General features: G+C 34.7%; 3 protein-coding genes across 5 annotated transcripts; 1 reads left to right on the top strand and 2 right to left on the bottom strand.

Annotated features, from left to right (window-relative positions):
- Window positions 1-293: 293 nt before the first annotated feature.
- On the bottom strand, window positions 294-2,380 carry LOC103958938 (protein LURP-one-related 7). The gene is made up of 3 exons (XM_018650299.2): window positions 2,085-2,380; window positions 1,764-1,973; window positions 294-704 (listed from the first exon to the last, which is right to left on the bottom strand). Exons 1-3 carry the CDS (start codon window positions 2,316-2,318, stop codon window positions 582-584), a joined length of 567 nt encoding a protein of 188 aa, XP_018505815.2. The 5' UTR covers window positions 2,319-2,380; the 3' UTR covers window positions 294-581.
- Window positions 2,381-3,603: 1,223 nt separating this feature from the next.
- Window positions 3,604-7,486, bottom strand: LOC103958937 (RNA-directed DNA methylation 4). 3 transcript variants are annotated; one of them, XM_048564758.1, is made up of 10 exons: window positions 7,285-7,486; window positions 7,052-7,132; window positions 6,502-6,587; window positions 6,154-6,228; window positions 5,998-6,042; window positions 4,872-5,008; window positions 4,656-4,774; window positions 4,311-4,398; window positions 4,162-4,232; window positions 3,604-4,085 (listed from the first exon to the last, which is right to left on the bottom strand). In XM_048564758.1, exons 1-10 carry the CDS (start codon window positions 7,391-7,393, stop codon window positions 3,913-3,915), a joined length of 984 nt encoding a protein of 327 aa, XP_048420715.1. In that variant the 5' UTR covers window positions 7,394-7,486; the 3' UTR covers window positions 3,604-3,912. The 3 variants fall into 3 exon arrangements, with proteins under 3 accessions (XP_048420715.1, XP_048420714.1, XP_048420713.1); XM_048564757.1 differs by having other exon boundaries at window positions 5,998-6,039; window positions 6,502-6,590; window positions 7,285-7,485; XM_048564756.1 differs by having other exon boundaries at window positions 6,502-6,590; window positions 7,285-7,485.
- A 9,591-nt stretch (window positions 7,487-17,077) lies between these two features.
- On the top strand, window positions 17,078-20,131 carry LOC103958942 (protein NUCLEAR FUSION DEFECTIVE 4). Its single transcript, XM_009371262.3, has 2 exons — window positions 17,078-18,532; window positions 19,502-20,131. The coding sequence occupies exons 1-2, from the start codon at window positions 17,331-17,333 to the stop codon at window positions 19,935-19,937; spliced, it is 1,638 nt and encodes a 545-aa protein (XP_009369537.2). The 5' UTR covers window positions 17,078-17,330; the 3' UTR covers window positions 19,938-20,131.
- The last annotated feature ends 1,160 nt before the right edge of the window (window positions 20,132-21,291 follow it).

A 21,291-nucleotide genomic window follows, 5' to 3' on the forward strand; every position in this document is an offset into this window, starting at 1 on the left:
TTTATTATTGAAGGGACATTCAAATCTGAGAAATCTTCCGAAAAAGAGAAGTATCATTAAACCAAGAGCTAGTCAGTAACCTTATTTATCGGCTTATTTGTTCTTCCTCTTCCTAACTTGTTGCCATTTTTTCCAGGTCACGGCTCAATGCGATATTTTACGCCCATTTCGGCTTGTGATTGGAGCTGCTACGCTACTCAACTTGAAACATGCAAGTTCACAACTCAGACAAGTAACTGGAAAATCCGAGCCAGTTTCAACCCTTTGCAAATGAAGACCACATTTCTTTGAAAGAAAAGCGAAAACATAAACTACTTGATCATTGATCTTTAACAAGTAATGCTGAAGTACACCATACCGCGCCTAACAGCTGACAACGAATTATAATCGAACTCGTGAACGGGAAAAATGGTTGCAGAGCTCATAACGTACGGACCAACCAGTCTGTTTATAAGTATCGAGGGCTTTAACTACTTCATGTCTTCGCATCTCGTTGGTTCTGCCCCTGTTGGTTTGTGTTGTAGCACTGTTGCGTTGATAATTTTGAAAATGTTGGATTCCAGTTCTTCTATAATCCGTGATCAATCAAGAAATATTACAATCAAGGCCGCTACCAAAGCATGATCCACGGGTCCAGGAAATATAGTTAGTCGAAATTTTCCTCTCTTTGGCATAAGCTGGTGCAATTTGTACATAAGACTCGTCTGCAACAAGACATAACGAAAGAATTCAGACTATATCTCATAACCAAGAAACAGCACCTTGAACAAACTTCTAAGATTCAATTATTGCACTACTAGATCGCAAAATTGCAAAGTTCAAAAACGATATAATCTAGGAACTTCCGTTGCAAATGCTATTTGCGAATCAGATAATTACACACGACCTTTCATGAACAAGTTACAACAACGCTCCTGTATGATGGTCAAGTGACAAAAGACGTTGCTCAAATCTTCATACACAGAACCACACATTTGAGATCTCAGAACTTGTTCATATCACCGTGCTATGCAAAAGCATTTAAATTCAAAAGAAAGATGCAGATCCGAGGATAGACTGCATTGATAAATCAACTTTCCAAGTACTCAACCGTAGCAATGATCCCATTACTCAACTTCCCCATTTCTATATGATGACACTACCACACCGAAATGTAGACAACAACACTCTTTCTATACGGCCAATAGCTGTGCTACTCAAAATTTAGAAACATACAAATGGAACCAGTTACAAATTCCAATAACACACAGATAGAACTGGAGGTAAAGTACATGTGAAAGGCTTGTATATAACCGTCCTGAGATTGAACTTTCATTCTACAATAAGCCCATAAACTGTATATAATCGCAGTTGAGTGCCCCCTCCCCAGGTTCCATTTTCGCTTAAAAGTTTGTAACTAGTTCCATTTGCGTATATTTCTCAATAAACTTTAAGGCAACAGTCTTCAAAAACGTATTTTTGGTTAGGACTTAGAATCACAGAAATAGAAGGTTTATCAAGTTTTGCAATCAAATTCCCTCCTCCCAATAATCATATGCAAGCAACTCATACAACTGCTTAACTTAACTGAACTTTGTCAAATAAAACAATCCCTGGTTTGCTATGGCCCTTTTGAAAATGCTTCACAAGAAACCATTTCGCTCATAAGCGCTTTTACAGGAAGCAATTTTGGCTACCCATAAGGACTTTTGGCCATTCTAAACACACAAATTTCAACACTAGCAATGAATTCAAAATCCACACAACATAAAAGAAAATCATACCTGAGCAACTATCTCATTGGCTCTGTAGATGGTGCAAGATTTCTGGAAAGGAAAGCCCTTCACTTTGAAATCGGCTGAATCTGACGAGTTCTCACCAACAAGAAACACTTCCAACTCAGTTCTGGTGAGCTTCTTTTTCGTCCTCTTCACTCTAAATTTCAAGTCTTTCTCCTCACTATCTCCCCCTTTGTATCCTTCCCAGCTTCCATGCTACAAATCCCAGAAAAAAGAATCAGAACCCAAAAGAGAAAATCAAAGAGAAGTTTTTCCGGGAAAATTTATTTTCTAGGGAAACAAATAGGGGCCGGAGCGGTGACATACATCTTTACGGCGCAAAGAAAACAGAGGATTTCCGGCGGCGTCAAGCAGCACGCGCTTGTGTGAAGAAGTCTTCAGAGATTGATGGGTGACTTTGTAAACGGTCTCGCCGGAGGAATCGAGGAAACCCAATTCGCCACGTGGAAGGCCGGGATGTTTCTTGGAGACAAAGAGATCGACCGGGATTTGTGAGCTCGTAGGATGAACAGGGACTGACGCTGGAACGATGTCAGCCATTTTACAGAAGCAAGGGATTCATTTGAAGTCAATTGATTTTTGGGAATTCTGGAAACCGGGTTGGGTTGATTTACAGAAAACTAACGAAAAAAAGTTTAAAACTTCGAGTTTTAACTAAAATAGTAAAATAAAGATTAAAATAAATAATATTAAAATTGATTTTTTTATGTAAAAATATAAATTTTTATTAAAATAAATAGTACCGAAAATTTTTCGTTTAACTCTCTTCTTTATTTGGGGTGAAGAGAGACCGGTTCTTCATCCGGCTTTTTGAACTTTTTTGAACTTTTTTGAACTTTTTTAAACACCAAAAGGTCAAAAAGCTGGTGACGCAGAAAATAACAAGTTTTAGGAATGGACAAGGATTGTCTGCTTTTCAGTGTTCTACTGTTTGTATTTGTGTGATCACGATTAAATTAGGTAAACATTTTATATTACTATTTATTTTTATTTTATTATTTTTATAAAAAAAATAATATAAAATATTAACGTGCCTTAACTGTGAGCATACAAAACAATAAACAAGAGAATAAGAGAGGACACCGAAAATAAGAAGGCAAACAATCCTTGACTTTAGGAATGACTTCCGAAACGGAAAATTTCTTGAGTACGGCCCCTCGCCTAAGTATCCGTTGAAGATGGACTTTTCTGTTTGTTTTTTGGGTGGATGAGTGACAGGTGCAAGACTTTTACTTAAGAATTTCTCCATGTAACAGGACCGCTGACATCCCGTTCTAGATGGTTTTTTATTTCGCATCCCGTTGTTGGTAAGTTTCAACGTATCAAATGGTCTTTGCAATGGTGGTTTACCATGACTTGATGTGTATAAAAAATATACAACAACCAAGCCTTAAGTCATCATGTGTCAACAGCTGATAAATCCTAAAATGTCATAGCGTTAGATTTTGTCCTAAATCTTCCGTTAGCTTTAAATACTTTATATTTTTTTCTTATAGTTTCTTTCAAAGTCTACCTGAGTCTTCATCTACTTCTTTTGCCATGAGCTTCTGTTTTGTAATCGCATATTCTAATCAAAGCATATGTAAATTTTCAATTCACGTGTCCATACTATCTTACCCGATTCTCTCATTTTATCTTCAATCATAGCTAAGTAATCATGCAAATTTCTTGATAAAATAAACTTCATTTCATCTTAACCAAAGCATTTTTAGATTTTCAACTCATATGTCCACAGATGCATAAATCGAGTATACAGTAACACTGTAAAATCTCTCGTCCATAATTTGGTCCATAAATCTCACATCCCCTCACTGGCAAAACAATGGAACGATGGACTTGCAATAACATAACAGAGGAAAGATTTCAATGGCCATACTAATAGATCCATCACTATTAGGCTGTACAAAAGGGCTTCATATTCACATCTAACCACTAATCCATCATTAACTTCCGACATTGGTTTACTTGTCCAGGAGAAATTACCGCAACGTAAAAGGATCTTGGTAACCAAATCCTCGTTCGAAGAAGAAAGTAGATACATGAATGCCAAAGTTTCACCTATAAGATCGTATTCCGGTCTTCACCTTCATCACTTGGATCAACATGGTGATCAAAGTCATGGCCGTCGTTGTTTTCATCGTATATAATCTTCAAAAAAGTCATTTTCATCTAAATCCTCAGGTTCTGATGATTTGTCGCTGGAACTTTCATTTTCTTCTGATTCATCATCGGAGTCTTTGTTCGCTGATTCCTCTTCTTCTTCTTCAGATATCTCATCCGGATAATCATTTAGCGGGTTGTTTTCAGCTGAAAATCACCAATCAGTTAGAGCAAGAATAAGAACTTCTAGAAAAAGGATAAATGAAAGATTGTTTAAGATTACCATTTGAATCATCAGATTCATATTCAGATTCATCAGGCCCATCATAGAAATCCTCATCATCAACTTGGACCCTGTACCGAAGTTATTATGATCAGTTTAGCAAGAGATTAAGGTGGAAGCTTAACAAGTATAGTACACAAGATACTTACAAGGGGAATGGGTTTGAAGTTTCTTCAATAGCCATATCACTTTCCTCCTTCACAGCATACAAGTCATACACATACTCATCTTCCGAATCTACAAACACATAAGAGAAATCATCATACCGTAACAAGAAAATAATGAGTTACGGGTCACCACTAGTATTAATATAAAGGCCGAAATCAATATTCAACTCTACAAGAAGCAATTATGAGTGCGGACTGCGGTCTATGGACCAAGGATAAAATGCTATAAAGTATCCAATTCTTCTACCTTGGGTCTGATTAATGTCACTATTAAATGGGTGGCAGCACCTACTGACACGTTGCAATCCATTTAAATGTAAAACCAACCTTGTTTGGAACTGTTAGCGTATAAATCTGATTCGATCTCAGAAGCAGCAAATGGGATGAACTCTCTCAGCAGAGGCAAGTAACTGTTCAAAAGCTTCTGGTCCTCCAAAGATATCTCACTGTATTACAAATTTACCATCATAGGGGGTGTCATTTTCAACTAGACTCAAGTACAAAAGGGCAAGAGAATTCCATGACTAAAGAAAGATAACTTACTCCTTGGGTTTTTCTGCAACGTCAACACGTATAATATCATAGAAATGACACATTTCATGCAAATTCTCATGTGATGTTTCTTTGTTTCCTCTTCTGCTCCTCCATATTTGTTCAAAACGTGCATTTTTTACTACAACCTATTAGAAAGGACTCAAAATGAGATAGTGGCCAAGAAAATATTGCAGAACAAATTTCCAAGTACACAACTTTTCATAAAAGAACACCAGATTTATTATGAGAAACACACAAAGAATACAAGAAGCATGGACAGATAAGTAGTTCATAAAACACCTAAAATATCAGAAGAAACACAAAAACTCAATGAATAAACCCAAACCAACAGACAGAACAGCATCCTAGAAAGCTGTCACCAATCAAGTAAAAACACACTAAAGGAATGTTCTTGAAATGTTTTGACAGCGAAGTCTGGAGAGAAGCAAGAATCTGACTCTATCCCAGATTCCACCCACTTCCCCTCCTTATTAGAATACTCAGTTTGACACTGGAGGATCATTTTTATATCATCATCATCAAGCATATAGCTACTTTAAACAACAAAAAACCCAAACAAAAAGAAATGAAGGAAAAAATTTGTCCACTCTGGGAAACTTAGTTTGGGATTACAAGTGTACCAATCTGGTATTACGTGATTATCTATTAATTAAAACTTGGACCATAATAAAATGGCATCAATAAGCCATATGTGGTTATTAGTTCTTATTTTCAATCTATCATAAATAATCCTTTACAAACACAATTTTTAATCTAAAAAAAAAAAAAAAAAAAAAAAAATCCAAGATTGTGGCCTATACAAATGATAAAAAACTTGACAGAAACTAGCAAAGTTTAAAGTTGCCTGATCCTAATTTGAAGCACATTAGAACTCATTGTCTTACAATGGTTATTATCACAAGAAAAAATTGAAATGAGAACAATGGACAATAAACAAAAAAAAAAAAAAGTATGAATGGGGCAACTGAATAAATAAGCTCATTATATGAAAATTGAGTGCATCGTTATCTCTCTAAGACATGAAAGAACAAATCATATTAATGGAAACACAAGGTATAACAAATCCTCTACTTGATGGACTAACAATACAATTAACTTATACCATATCACGTACCTCCTTCCTCTGTCTGGCTTTAGACAAAATCAGATCTTGTTTCTGCTATTACAATGGGAATGAAAGAATAAGTTCAAGTAATCTTAGGGACAGTACATTAGAAAGTAAAAATGTAATAAAGTGCGTAAGACCAAGAGGAGGAGACAGATAGCTTACATTCTCCTTTCTCAAAGCATATTTACGTTCTCCAATCTTAGTATTACGATCACGCACGTCACCAGTATTAGGGTCCTAAAAGAAACAGTGAGACATTTTCACCAACCTCTTAGTAGTAGATGACATGGGAATCACACACAGAATCTTGCAATGGGAATAATGAAATTGCTAATTGAGATAGAGAGAGAAAGGAGATTGTGGAGAGGAGGGGGGAAGGGGTGGAGGGGTCACAAAGCCTTAAAACTATAAGCTGAGTTACATGGCATTCCCGAACACATGCTTATGTAAATAGTTTACAAAACAAGAATAGTTATTGAACAAAATTGAGAGATAGGCAGCCATGCTCACCAGAAATGATTTCACAACATCAACACTGGTGTCAAAGCTGCTTACTGTCTCTACATGCTGTACCAAAACCTTCTTGGTTTTCAGCTCTGCTGCATTAAAAATATAAGAAATTAGCACCACGTTTTGTCAGAGTTTTAAAAATTTCCATCTTCTAATGAAATCTGCAAAAGCACACAACCCTATTCTAATTCAACAGAGACAACGAAAACTGAAAGAAAAAAAATGTAACCTTGTCAATTGCTAATCAACGGAACATAAAAAAAAAAAAAACAACTTTGATCATATTCAGCATACTCAGTAATTTGTTAATCAATAACTCCATTAACAACATATCCAACAACTCATAAAGGAATTTCTTTGTTGGGTATAACGAAGATCGCAACTATTTAGTGTACAATTTTTTAACAAAACGCTTACATCAAAGTGAACGAAAACAGTTGGATAACTTTGTGTTAGTCCAAATATTAGTAATTTTAGTAATTACAGTTCACACAAACACGCGCATATATAAAAACAACAATGCTTGACAAATACGAGCACCATTCGTTACCCTTTCCAGCTGAATCCAACATCGAAAGCTTCTCAAAATCCACCAACGGACGCTTCACCGGTCTCTCATTGATTTCCAGCCCTACATTGCACAATGTTCCGAAATTCGTCACAAATTTCCAATTTTTTCACACTTTGCAAGTTCAAGCAAGTTTATTTTCCACTTTCCTACAGTTTCATGGCAAGCAAACAAGATAAAAAGAGAAAAATGGATACAAAATAAGCGACACTCACAGAAAGCGTCGAGTGAGGACTGCAATGCCTTGCGTTTAACCCTAACGATCACCGGCTTGTCTTCCGGCGGGTTGGCCGAGGCCGAAGATCTCTCGGCGACCACCGCCATCTGGAGCTGCGATTAGAATTAGGGTTTCGGCGGGAGTTGGAGATGACGGAGTAGAGGGACAAGGCGCGTACTGGGAATTTTGTACAAGCTTTTGTATTGTGGGCATTTCTGCAATTAAGAATTTGGAAACGAAGGAAACGGTCGGGTCGGATCTTAAATGAGTCGGGTTGTTGTGTGCGTTGGCCTGGTAACAAGTTGGGCCGGACTAGTTCAAGTTTCTTTAGATTTTTTTTGGAGGAATTTTTCTAAAAAAACTTTTGATTACAATAGACAGAAGACTAGCAAGAATATGGTGCACAATTATCAATTTATTTATTTATTATTAAATTATTTTCGTCCATAAAATTAGAACTCAAAACTTGGTTGAGAAAATGAGACTGTTTTTTTTTTTTTTAATTCAATTGTTAGCCACATTTATCAAGTTAATAATTGGATTCTAGAAAAACAAGATTTAAGTGTTGTGTATTTTTTTTTTCTTTTGCATGGAGTTCTACCAAAATAAAAGTTGACTCGATATAGTGGAGTAGGTCCCGCAGGCTACCAAGTCTTTGACTAGGGAACGAGTGAATTCCCATTACCGCTGGCAGGGCAGCTAACCCGTGAGCGCAATGGGAACGGATTTTTCAAGGAAATACGATAACAGATCGTTTGCTTTTTATGATTCCAATTCAAAGTTGATAAGTTACTACCAAATCGGATTCTCACCTACTTTAAGGATCGTGGAAACTTCTGTTTTCCAAATCCCAATCCAAAGCAGCTCTTCAAGTTGTTGCCTTATTTCCATTAGCTTGAGATTCACAAATCAATGAAAAGAAAAAACTAGTTTTACAAGGAAATAGAATGACACGAGAATCTCTAAAATCTTTAGAATATATTAGAACATAAAATATATTATTATAATAACTTGTCGTACTATCAGCCATAAAATTATACATTCTATAAATTTCAACATGCTAGAGTAAGAAATATGTTAATTTCAACTACGTCAAAACACTCGAATTTTTTTTTGTCAAACGAAAAACTTACATACATGAATGATTTGCATTTTTAACCTCATAAAAATGTACCATAAAAGAAAAATCCTCAGGTAATATCACCTTTCCATTTTATTATTGATAATTTTAAATTCCTTAAGTCAAGGTTCTTCAAGTAGCACACTTGTTGTACTACATCATGCATTACTAAATCTACCACACCTCAATCTTTCAAGAAAATCATAAATACATAACTAGCATTTGGTACCATCCTGGCTGGTCCTTCTTAAGATACACACTACTACCTATGTTTGGACCTTCAATCTTTGCCATATAATATGGGGCACATCTGCTAAGATTTTTTGGGAGAGAATTGCATGCTTTGTAGAAAACAAAAGTTACAAGATCATAAATTATAGGCAAAGAAAAATGGAAGTAGATCTGTGACGCCAATTTTTTTACACATGTTTTTGTAGCGTCCATTGATAATGTATTCAACTATCCGAGCTATCTAAATTTTAAGTCTTCCATCAAAGATCATGTCTACCAAAAATCACCTAAATCTAAAACTATTAAGACATTCATTTGTAGTGAAGAAAATGGACGAATACGATTCTATAAAAAAACTATAAACTCTTAATCCAATGGTCATATTATTTCAGATTTTGGTGATTTTTTATAGACATAATCTTTGAGGAAGACCTAAAAGATAGAAAGTCCCAATTGTTGAAATACATTACGAAGTGAGTCCGATAAAAACGTGTAAATTATATATAAAAAAGTGGTGCCACGAATTTGTTCCAAAAAAAATAATACAGTCAACTTTAATTAATATATGTAGTCCCATATCTGCAATGCAGCCTATGTGGTTGCCCAATGGGCCAATGTTAAATGGACCTTCAAATTTCAAGGGACTAGAACTTCAATATGTATTGTTGTTAAATTGTTCTTTATTTTCCTTGAAAATATACTAGAGAAACCATATTATTGTATGTTTACAACATCTCTAATAACAATTTTTGGTCTGGACTGAGGCCAAGGCTAAGGAGAATCAATATAGTTAACTCCTGTTTCATTAAACAAGTGTCATTAAATAGGTATCTTGTATATAAATAGGTGTCGTTAAACAAAAGCATCACATGCGTCTCACATATAAACATATATCACGTAACAAGTGTTTTACGTATAAACAAGCGTCTCACATGTAAGTTAAAGTCAATGTCCTACTCGAGGCGAAGTTGATTTCGTCCAACTTAGGATACATTGACCCTTGCTCTTTTTTTCTTTTTTTGATTTTTTGTTTTGTTTTTTCTAGAAGTCCTTCTAGATAGGGAGTGCTAGAGCATTCTTGTTGGCATTGTTGAGAGCCTCAAATTCCTTGTTTTAGAGGTCCATCGATGGATGGGACCTGGGGATCGTTTTCAGGAGAATGTGTTGTGGTGGTTAAGATGCATGTTGTTGCCTTCAAATCCTCTCACAAACGTTTCAAGAGGTCCACTATGCAGATAGGTTGAATTTTCAGAATTTCTTGAAACCAAAAGGGCTTTCTCTTCCCTATTAGAATTTAAAGCGTAAATAAATAAAATACCAAATTATATATATATTTTGTATGGATTTAAAGGAGTGTATATTTGATTAATGTGTAACAAATCGATCTAGTCTTATAGCAACATTCTACTCTAAATTAATTACATAGATTATGAAAAGAACCAGATAAGGAAGGGACGAATTTTCGAACTTGATGTTCCTTCAGATTCTTCTTCTACGTAAATCATGGTCTGCAAACGACGAGGAAATTTAACGTCTGTCAATTAGTGGTCCTTGAGCTTAGTGTACCTGTTGGCTATCCCACATTTATCAAGTTAATAATTGGACCCTAGAAAAACAAAATTTAAGCGTTGTGTATTTTTTTTTATTTTGCATGGAATTCTATCAAAATAAAAGTTGACTCAATCTAGTGGAGTAGGTCTCGCAGGCTACTGAGTCTTTGACTAGGGAATGAGAGAATTCCCATTACCGTTGGCAGGCCAGCTGGCCCGTGAACGTAATGGGAACAAGCTTTTTCAAGGAAATAGGATAATAGATCGACTGTTTTTTATGATTCCAATTCAATGTTGGTAAGCTGCTATTAAACCGGATTCTCACCTGCTTTAAGGATCGTGGAAACTTCTCTTTTCCAAATCCCAATCCAAAGCAGCTTTTCAAGTTGTTGCCTTATTTCCATTGGCTTGAGATTCACAAATCAATGAAAAGAAAAAACTAGTTTTACAAGGAAATAGAATGACACGAGAATCTCTTAAATCTTTAGAATACATTAGAAAGTAAAATATATTATTATAATAACTTGTCGTACAATCAGCCATAAAATTATACACTCCCTTAATTTCAACATGCTAGAGTAAGAAATATGTTAATTTCAACTACGTCAAAACACTTGAATATGTATATAATTTTTTTTTTGGTCAAACGAAAAACTTACATATACGAATCATTTGCACTTTTAACCTCTTAAAAATGTACCATAAAAGAAAAATCCTCAGGTAATATCACCTTTCCATTTTATTATTGATAATTTTAAATTCCTTAAGTCTAGGTTCTTCAAGTAGCACACTTGTTGTCCTACATCATGCCTTACTGAATCTACCACATCTCAATCTTTCAAGAAAAGCATAAATACATAACTAGCATTTGGTACAATCCTGGCTGGTCCTTCTTAAGATACACACTACTACCTATGTTTGGACCTTCAATCTTTGCCATATAATATGGGGCACATCTGCTAAGAATTTTTGGGAAATAATTGCATGCTTTGTAGAAAACAAAAGCTACAAGATCATAAATTATAGGCAAAGAAAAATGGAAGCAGATATGTGACGCCAATTTTTTTACACAATTTTTTACACACGTTTTTGTAGCGTGCATTGATAATGTATTCAACTATCCGAGTTATCTATCTTTTAAGTCTTCCATCAAAGATCATGTCTACCAAAAATCACCTAAATCTAAAACTATTAAGACATTCATTCGTAGTGAAGAAAATGTACGAATATGGTTCTATAAAGCGTCGAGTGAGGACTGCAATGCCTTGCGTTTAACCCTAACGATCACCGGCTTGTTTTACGTATAAACAAGTGTCTCACATGTCAGTTAAAGTCAATATCCCACTTGAGACGAAGTCCATTTCGTCCAACTTAGGATACATTGACCCTTGCTTTCTTATTTTTTTTTTTTCTAGAAGTCCTCCTAGATAGGGAGTGCTAGAGCATTCTTGTTGGCATTGTTAAAAGCCTCAAATTCCTTGTTTTAGAGGTCCATCGATGGATGGGACCTGGGGATCGTTTTCAGGAGAGTGTGTTGTGGTGGTTAAGATGCATGTTGTTGCTTTCAAATCCTCTCAGAAACGTTTCAACAGGTCCACTATGCAGACAGGTTGAATTTTCAGAATTTCTTCAAACCAAAGGGGCTTTCTCTTCCCCATTAGAATTTAAAGCGTAAATAAATAAAATACCAAATTATATATATTTTTTGTATGGATTTAAAGGAGTGTATATTTGATTAATGTGTACCAAATCGATCTAGTCTACATAATTAAACGATAAGGATTATTTTATAAGCAACATTCTACTCTAAATTAATTACATATATTATGGAAAGAATCGGGTGAGGGAGGGACGGATTTTCGAACTTGGTGGTCCTTCAGCTTCTTCTTCTACATAAATCATGGTCTGTAAACGACTAGGAAATTTAACGTCTGTCAATTAGTGGTCCTTGAGCTTAGTGTACCTATTGACTATCCCACATCGTGAGGAAAAGAAGAAATAAAGAGTTTAAATATGCTTACCCTATTCTAATTAACATAGGTGACTTTTGTGATAAAAATTGCATATCTAATAAACTGAGCAGATGATAATTTTAAAATTGAAGATAACATTGGTATCGTTGGAACAAGACCCTTGACCCTTGACCTGAAAAATTCAAGAGTACTTATGTCTGTAAGTTATGGCTTGACAGAGGGTGGTTAGTCTTATATTAATGAATATGTTAATATGCATGACTTTTGTGGTCTGCAGTGATCGATGGTTTGATCACTAACTACTAGATGTAGTTGGGTAGTGGAACTAGCACTACGGCCAAGATATAAATGAGGTCCAACCTCCTCCGCCTAAATAATAAGGAAAATCAAAGCACTTAATGAGCATGAAGAATGTTCTTATATGTACATGGCAAAACTTCAACTCTACGCCGAACTCGTCTCATTTCTCTTATATAAAATGATAGGCCATACACGAATTTACACAAGTCTATAATATACTGATTTCACGCAATGTCAGAAACTTGACATTAGAATACAAAAAATAGTTGGTGTTTAGTATTATTATTGTCTAGAGTCAGAGGCAACTGTACATTGGAACAACGGTAGTTCCAGAACGGTTTAGGAAATATATATATATATATATACACACACACATATGAAGGTCTTCTTAGGATCATTCGAATGTCTGGTATAAGTCTTTTTTGTGCCTACCAAGTGTTTGATCTTAGACATATCTCGACTGGTTTTGTCAACAACACTCGATAAATTATCTCGATATCACTCATCAGATTGCTTTAACATTATATCATATATGTTGTTATGAGTGCAACATGGTTTGGTTAAGGTCAAAATAATCAAGTTTTTTGGAGCACGTGGGCTTCGTGATGATTGGGGTTTCCCAATTGATGTTCATTTTCCTTTGCGGCAAGTTTGGTTTAGTGAAAGGGAGTTTGATTTATTAGCAAAGTTAGTCATGATCATTTGCCGATCCTAGTTGAGAAAACCCAATCAGCTCCATTGAAGAGGGACACCCACTTTCATTGGGTTTGGCTTAAGGTCAATGTTATGGCATTGCGTGTGGGCCTAATCAATTGAGCACCAGTATAATATGGCAGTGGCAGAGTCCCTAATCTAAAGCTTAACTATTAGTTTGGAATTAAAGTTTTGCTTGAATTCGTCCAATATATGCAAAAAGCAAAAGAATACGGAGAAATTATTACTGTTCTTCTTAGGTGGTTATCATGATTGTACTAAAATTAAGCCGTCCTTGTTATGTTAGAAATCATACATAACTGGTGCATGTTTCTCGATAACTGTTAATATTAGTGAGAAACACTTCAAGAATCAAATTATAAATTAAAACAAACCGGCCCTTACATATCAACTGTGAATGTCAAGGGCAGTAAAATTGTGTTCATTGGTATTTTTTTTCAAAACCGTGCTTTAAAAGTTTCTGACTGTGAAATGTGAGTTTATTTGTGAAAACCCCTAGACATAAACTAAGGCTATGTGTATTAGCCATAACGTAGGTTGTCACGTCTCAAAGAAAGAGTTCATCTTGAGCACAATGTCCTGGTAGCCAGGGAAGTATAAGCCATGCCAGTATCAAAAGACAACTAGCAAGGAGGTCCAAAGGTAATTATGATTAATTAGCATCCACTTTATCAAACCCTTAATAAGAGGAAAAACTTCTTAACACATGATTGGATAATTTTCAGAAGCATGACATATATGACAACCCTCACTCAAAAATTTTAATTTTTGATTAATTTGTCTATCAAGACTATTTATTATTTATTATCCTTAAAATAAAATTAAACAAAAGGCCAAAGAAGTAATTCAGTTTTTTTTTTTTAAAAAAAGAAAAAATAGGAATTAGTTGTAAGACCCATTTCATATCGAACTTCAACAATTCGAACCGCTTTATTTTGTAAGTCTCGATTCATAGATCATTCTTACAAAAATTTAATTTAATCTGAAACTATTTGCCTATTTATTGATCACAATAAAATTTCAATGTTTCTTATAACACAATGTTCGTCAATTTTTTTAAACTCAATTAGATGCCTCAAATATTTTTTATTAAGCTAATATTTTGTTAGGATGGTATACGAGGTGCAACTTAAAAAAAGATAATTTAAGTTTAATGTGGTGTGAGCTCATAACTAATCATATTTAAGAAAAAATGAGAATCTCTTCCGTTATAATGCTTGTCTAAAAGGTCTCTAAATATATATAGCCGTCACTACATGCCATTCTTTTTACCATGTTCACATTCTCCTCCTATTCTACATACAGTAAATTAACTAGATTATGACATACACACGGGCAATTCCCGTTCTTTAGATATATATGAAATCTTTTAGCTAACTGGCCTACATGCTCTCATGGATGATGTCACGCGATTAATTTGTAACATACATTAACATGGGCCTTTCCCTATCTCTTGTCTTTAAGAAGATGCATGGCCCCTTGTCTTTTCATGGTATGAGAAGCACGAAATCTAGGATATAGAATTTGATGGCATGGTCATAACCTTACCATCTTGTCTATATCACATAATGTGTATGTAGTTGCACCCACCAACTTGCACACGGCTCATTCCAAAGCTATACTGTACGAGATTTTTTTTTGGGTGAGATCTTAACGCAGCTATGTGTTGTAGTTATCTTCTCAAGGTTTTAAACCTACATACTTATGTTATAACTGAAGATTATATACATGTGGTTGTATAACGGTCATACTTAAAAATCTTTAATAAACACTATCTTAAAATATTAATTGTACTAGTGTTGGCATGAGTCAACAATTTATATTTAAAGTATAATTGTAACTTTTGTATTGTTAGAGATTTCTTTCTTGATTAATCATACAGTTACCTCATGAGGAATTAGCCGCACTCACAAATGATATAAATACTACGATTGTTTTAGCTTTGCTCACTTCAGTATAGCATATTTCTATGGGGCCTTACAAAAAAAAGAATTAGGGATTCCATGTACGTAGACAATTCTACTTGTATATATCAAGCCTCATGGAGAGGATAATACACAACAATTCAAACCGTAAAATTCTCCTACTATTTTGTTTCTACAATTTTATCTACTATTTCAACTTGAACGGATTAACCAATTACAAAACTCTCTCTATATATATGCATCATGATTGGTGCTTTGACCTCGAGAGCGAGTCGCTCCCTCAAATGAAGGTGTGCTAAGAGCCTAAGATGACTTTTGTCAACCGACAGAGTAATTGGACTATCATATGCTTTGTTGGGGCTTCTTTGTTCATTTGGCCTACTAGCAGTCTTTATTAAGTTAATCTTTTCCACATTTTCTTCTATCAATGAAGCTTATGTTTGACAAAAAAATAAAAAGAAAACTAATGAAAAATATTTGAAAATTTTGAGTTTTAATAATAAAGACAAAATAAAGGATAAAGTGAATAGTATCAGGATTGATTTTTTTTAGTGTAACAATATAATTTTTCCTTAAAGTGAATAATACCGCAAAATTTTCGTTAAAACTCCGAGAAATAAAATCTTCTTTATAGCAATTTCACGAGCTCTTTTACATCTCATTGCTTAATTATTAACACCATAATTCATTGTTTATCTGTTTCTAGCTATCACACTCAAATAAAAACCATTGATTGTGAATGTGGTGGTCATTAGAGAACCACATGGCATAAGCACAACCATTATACCTAGCTACTCTGCATCAAGAAAACTTGAAAAGCAAATCAACCTCTGATTATTTTACTCTTTCCCTTTTAGTCGGTTGCAAATAGCCAAAATCAATGTGACTTTTACAAGTGATAGAAAAGAGCCATCAATCCAATATACTAGTCACTTTACCTAACTATTTTAACATTAGTTTGAAAAAAAAAAAAAAAACCCTATTCCAAATAAGGATGATTCAAAAGTCTATACCGAAATTCAGTTAAGATGAAAGAATCAATCGATTATATCCAAAATTTATGGGGAACTCACTTATTTATTCATTCTTTGAATCTTAGTAAACAAATGATATAAAATCAATACAAATAATATTCATTCCTTAGAAGTAAACGTGCCCTCAGTTTTGTTTGAAAGAAAGTTACCCTTTATTCTTGTTTATTTTTATGAAGTTATAGGGTCATATGGTTTTTAACCAAAATTATACCTTTTTAAATCAACGATGGCAGAGGACTCAAATGTAGAGCCTCATTTAACATTGAGAAGAAGCATTAGTTAAAGTATAAGATGACTAGATTAAGGACACTTTTGGTTAGAAATGTGTGTTGGGCGGTGCACTCAGGTTAGGGATAACCTGGATTTTATAGCCCTCGTTTTGAAGCTTTGTTTGGATAAGAAGCAATGAGAAGTCAAGGTCACAAAATGGGGAGGAAAACTTACTTCACGAGTAATACGAAATTTAGTTAAAGGATGATATTAGAGAAACTAAATTTTGTAATTAAATGATATAGTTGTTGATGATTGGATTATTGCTCAAATGTTGATTAACGTTTTTATTTCCTATTAGTGACACATAATTTGATATGTAAATTTGATTTAAAAATTTAATCTTTATTTTATTATCCTTAGATAAAATGTTAGAGAGAGGGGGAAACAAGCGTGTAGAAGTCTCTTATACCTCTCTCCGTTCTTTCATATTTTCTGTTTCTACATGACTTTGAAAGAAAATAATTGGGAAAAGACTAGACCAAGAAGAGAGGAAAGATATATTTATAAAGTAAATACAAAACCTACCATTTTTTTTTCATTTTAGTTTTTCCATTACTAATGGGTTGATGAAATAATGAAAAATAAAATAAAATAAACGTTCAATTTCCCTTCCTAACAAAAACAAATTTTAGAAGAAACCCTATATAGATGGTTACACACTCACCCTTCCTAACCCCAGTTAGCAGTCAATTTTGTAACTCAGAAAACGAATGGACATATAAACTCCTATGGTCCTCCTCAATTTGCCAGCATTTCTGACAGTTGCTTGCTCTTTTCACACTAAACCCCTCTCCTCGTCCTACCACCTCTCCAAAGCCTAACATATAGGTACACGACGCTTTATAAACCAATATTCTGCACCTGCAAATCACCAGTAAACAAACAGAAATCCTAATTGCATCAAAACCCACCTCATATTTCGTCATGTCATCATCATCTTCTTCTTCTTCTTCTTCTTCTTCTTCTTGTTCTTCTTCTTCTTCTGCTCTCCAATGGCTAAGCCTTGTGGGAATCATATGGCTTCAGTCCATCAATGGAACGAACACCAACTTCCCAGCTTACTCCTCCCAGCTCAAAAACGTCCTCTCCATGTCCCAACTACAGCTCAATAACCTCGCCTTCGCCTCAGATGCCGGAAAACTCCTCGGATGGTTTTCCGGCATTGCTGCCATCCACTTACCCCTGTGGATAGTCCTCATGATCGGTTCGCTACTGGGGTTTATCGGGTATGGCGTCCAGTTCCTCTTCATCACAAACCAAATCCCATCGCCATCCTATTGGCAGATTTTCCTGTTAACTGTTATGGCTGGAAATAGCATTTGCTGGATCAACACTGTGTGCTATGTTGTCAGCATTAGAAACTTCCCATGTCATCAACAAATTGCCGTGGGGATAACAACAAGTTACCAAGGATTGAGCGCCAAGATTTATACAGATATTGTTGGCGCTGCATTTTCGTCTTCGCCTCACAGAAGAGCCAAGGCCTACTTACTTCTCAACTCTCTCTTGCCACTTGTTGTGTGTGTTATCGTCGCGCCATTGGTTAGAGACATTGATCTGATGGGAAGGCAAAGTAACATGGAAGCCGGGTTTGTTTTTATGTTCGTCATAACAATTGCTACAGGAATCTACGCGGTGATTAGCAGTTTAGGGTCGATTTCTAGCGGGTTCTCTCCTTTGCATAATGTAATAGGAACCGGATTGTTCCTATTAGTCCCATTAGTAATCCCGGTTGTGGATAAAATGAGAGAAGTATTTTCAAAAAAATGGAACATAAAAAGAGAGAGAAGAGTGTATAATTTTACCATAGATGAGAAGAACAACGAAACGGGGAGCTTAGAGAATGTGGGAGTGAAAGAGGGAGAAGAATTAGATGCTAGACAAGTTCTTGAAGTTGGTTGTAGGGAGGAGATTGGAGTGAAGTTGATGGTGACAAGGATTGATTTTTGGTTATATTTCTTTGTTTATTTGTTCAGTGCAACACTTGGGTTGGTGTTCTTGAACAACTTGGGACAGATTTCAGAGTCCCGGGGATCGTCTAGGACTTCTTCTTTGGTCTCTTTATCCTCTTCATTTGGGTTTTTTGGCCGTCTCATGCCTTCTCTTTTGGACTACTTCTTCTCAAGGTATTCCCTCCCTCTCTCATTTATTTTTACTTTAATAATTTTAATAATGTTTTTTAATTTATCAAGCGATATATTTGTTAGATGCTAGAACCCACGATGTTGTGTAAGAGCAACACTCTTCATCACCATTGTGGTAGATGACCACTGGCATAATTTCAATATTTGTTGAAGGACATCAATTATGCTCTATATATTAAGACTATCTTTAACCCTTGGAGAAAAAGCTTAAAAATTTAAGTTAGAAAATTTTAAGTCATAACCCAGAAACTGCTTTTTTTCTTTAACTCTTGTGGCTTAAAATTTTAGTTCGAAAATATTAAATAATGATTTTAGCCTAACTTTTTTTTTCGGTAACATTTTTTGAAAATAAAATTTATATAGATTATCCTAATTTATTTTGATGAACATTTTAATCTAAAAATATTTAAATTCTGATAAGTAATTAAAAATCATACAATTACGTATAGTTATAAAACTTTAATTTAAATTTGATTTAAATTATTTTAGACATTAGATTTAATTTTGGACAGTCAAATTTTTTTTTTTTTACCATTAGATTTGATCTCATTTGATCATAACCGTTAGATTATAAGTAAAAAAACAAAAAAAAAATGTTTGAAATATAACAGTTTGGTGGGTTCAAAATAATTTAAATCAGATTTAAATCCTCAGAAGAATCTAGCCCAAAGATATATTTTTTTCTTGAACTTATTTTAGCCCAATGGTTGGAGAAGGAGTGGGGGGAGGGTTTAAAGCTTATATTTTAATCTTTATCTCATGGGTTGGAAATAGTCTAAATGTAATTCATGTTCACTTGTTCATAATTCACATATTTGACATGTTATATTGTCCCACGTAACAGTGGTTGAGATTCAGACTGTGTGACAAGCGAATAATTTGATAAATTGAAAAGACATTTGATATATGTGGGTGATGTAATTTTTTTTTTTTATCGTTCCATTTTTGCAGGAGTAAGTATATGATTTCAAGGCCAGCATTAGTAGTTGCATTAATGACACCAATAGCAGGAGCCTTCTTCTTGCTTCTCAACCCAGCCAACCTCTCACTTTTCATCAGCACAGCAATTATAGGAGTCTGTACTGGAGCTATTACTTCAATCGCAGTGTCCATAACCACAGAGCTGTTTGGGACCAAGAGTTTCTCAGTGAACCACAATGTGGTGGTGGCCAACATATCAATCGGGTCTTTTGTGTTTGGATACTTGTCTGCTATTCTTTACCGCAAAGAAGGAAATCATGACGGTGACGGGAAGTGCATGGGAATGGCTTGCTACAAAAGCACTTTTATTATATGGGGCTGCCTTTGTTTTCTGGGAACTGGCTTAGCTTTAATGCTCTATGCACGAACACGAAAGTTCTACTCCCAAAGATCATTAAATATGTGATTTTTAGGGTTTTAATGCTTTGGCATTTTTCTTTTTCTTAAGAAAACTTATTGGTAAAAAGAAAAGAAAAGAAAAGTACAGATACTAATACAGTGCAGAAACCGGTTAGATGTTGATCTAACTTTGTAAGCTGTAGATTAATGACAAACCAGTATTGTAACTATTGTTACACAAATATTATTATTTTCTGCTTATATTTTGACAAGTATATATTGTTGTTGATGAACTCCTAAGAGTACTGCATGTACTTAAAGAATTCATACTGCATAGCCAAAAATAATTGACGATATTTGTTGAGAATACGAATATCATTTCGGAAAAAAAATTTAACTTTTGGTTTCTCTGACAGTTGAAATAATTTTGAACTTTTTTTTCTTTTATTATCAATTGATTTTATGATATTAGTTAATTTGACGATGGATACTCGTATTTTAATACATGATAGACTTAATGGTTAGGTAAAAAAAAATTTCCTTTATCTAGTTATTATGGTTTTGCAGCATTATTGGAATAATTTGCACGGTTGCAGTTGTAAAATCGTGCACGGCATTAACTGCACTTTTGACCCTAACAATGTCATGATTAAAAGGCCCCATGTCTGCTATCTCAAACATTAGAGAAATTTTTTATTGTGTTCGAAACACATATGGTTTATCATATGTTTGTAGAAGTGGTGAAAAGTTTTATTTTTAAGTTGTTAATTTTTAACACAAGTATCTCACTACTGGTGTAATTTGGTGTCTCACTCCATATTCCGAACACACTGAAAAATCTCTCTCAAAATTATGCCTTCTTTATGTTTTCATTTTAATTTTTGTCATGTGTTCCTCAATTTAACTCCTTATTTAACCTTTTTAAAGGTTTTATAAATAAAATAAAAATAAAAACTACAAATTAAAGAAAACAAGCATCGAACAGCCTCCAAACTCCAACGCCAAACTATGCTGACAACCACCCACCCAACCACACCATCTCGTCGGTGACGCTGCCCTTATGGCCAAAAAATCCATCTTACTTTTCTCTCTATTTCTCTCGTCGTCCTTTCTCCCTCTTCGTCTCTCTTTGAACATGCAAAATAGATTGTGATCGAACCAGCCTGTCATAGAATAAAGATTTTCTGTGAATTTCGGAATTTAGAGATGATGAAGAGATCTGATCGATAGAATCGAGATACGAATCGACATGTCAACGACAAACGCCAAGACATGAATTGACGTGAAGAAACAATCGAACATCCAAGAGACTGATGCGGCTTTGCCGGCGATGGAAAAATAGAGAAAGAAGAAAAAGAAAAAAAATTTGCCGTTGGTGATGAAGGGAGTTGCGGCCGACAAAGACGGTTGGGGTGAGTGGT

The sequence above is a fragment of a genome, unplaced genomic scaffold (genome assembly GCF_019419815.1).
Source record: "Pyrus x bretschneideri cultivar Hongxiangsu unplaced genomic scaffold, Pyrus_bretschneideri_v1 Contig39, whole genome shotgun sequence".
Taxonomy (NCBI): domain Eukaryota; kingdom Viridiplantae; phylum Streptophyta; class Magnoliopsida; order Rosales; family Rosaceae; genus Pyrus; species Pyrus x bretschneideri.

Coding starts and splice junctions, on each gene's coding strand:
- LOC103958942 (XM_009371262.3), top strand. CDS start 17,331: ATGTCATCATCATCTTCTTCTTCTTCTTCTTCTTCTTCTTCTTGTTCT. Junction 18,533..19,501: donor TTGGACTACTTCTTCTCAAG/GTATTCCCTCCC, acceptor CCATTTTTGCAG/GAGTAAGTATATGATTTCAA.
- LOC103958938 (XM_018650299.2), bottom strand. CDS start 2,318: ATGGCTGACATCGTTCCAGCGTCAGTCCCTGTTCATCCTACGAGCTCA. Junction 1,974..2,084: donor TTTCTTTGCGCCGTAAAGAT/GTATGTCACCGC, acceptor TGGGATTTGTAG/CATGGAAGCTGGGAAGGATA. Junction 705..1,763: donor CCAATGAGATAGTTGCTCAG/GTATGATTTTCT, acceptor GTCTTGTTGCAG/ACGAGTCTTATGTACAAATT.
- LOC103958937 (XM_048564756.1), bottom strand. CDS start 7,393: ATGGCGGTGGTCGCCGAGAGATCTTCGGCCTCGGCCAACCCGCCGGAA. Junction 6,043..6,153: donor ATGCTTTGAGAAAGGAGAAT/GTAAGCTATCTG, acceptor CCATTGTAATAG/CAGAAACAAGATCTGATTTT. Junction 5,009..5,997: donor AAGCCAGACAGAGGAAGGAG/GTACGTGATATG, acceptor CCTTTCTAATAG/GTTGTAGTAAAAAATGCACG.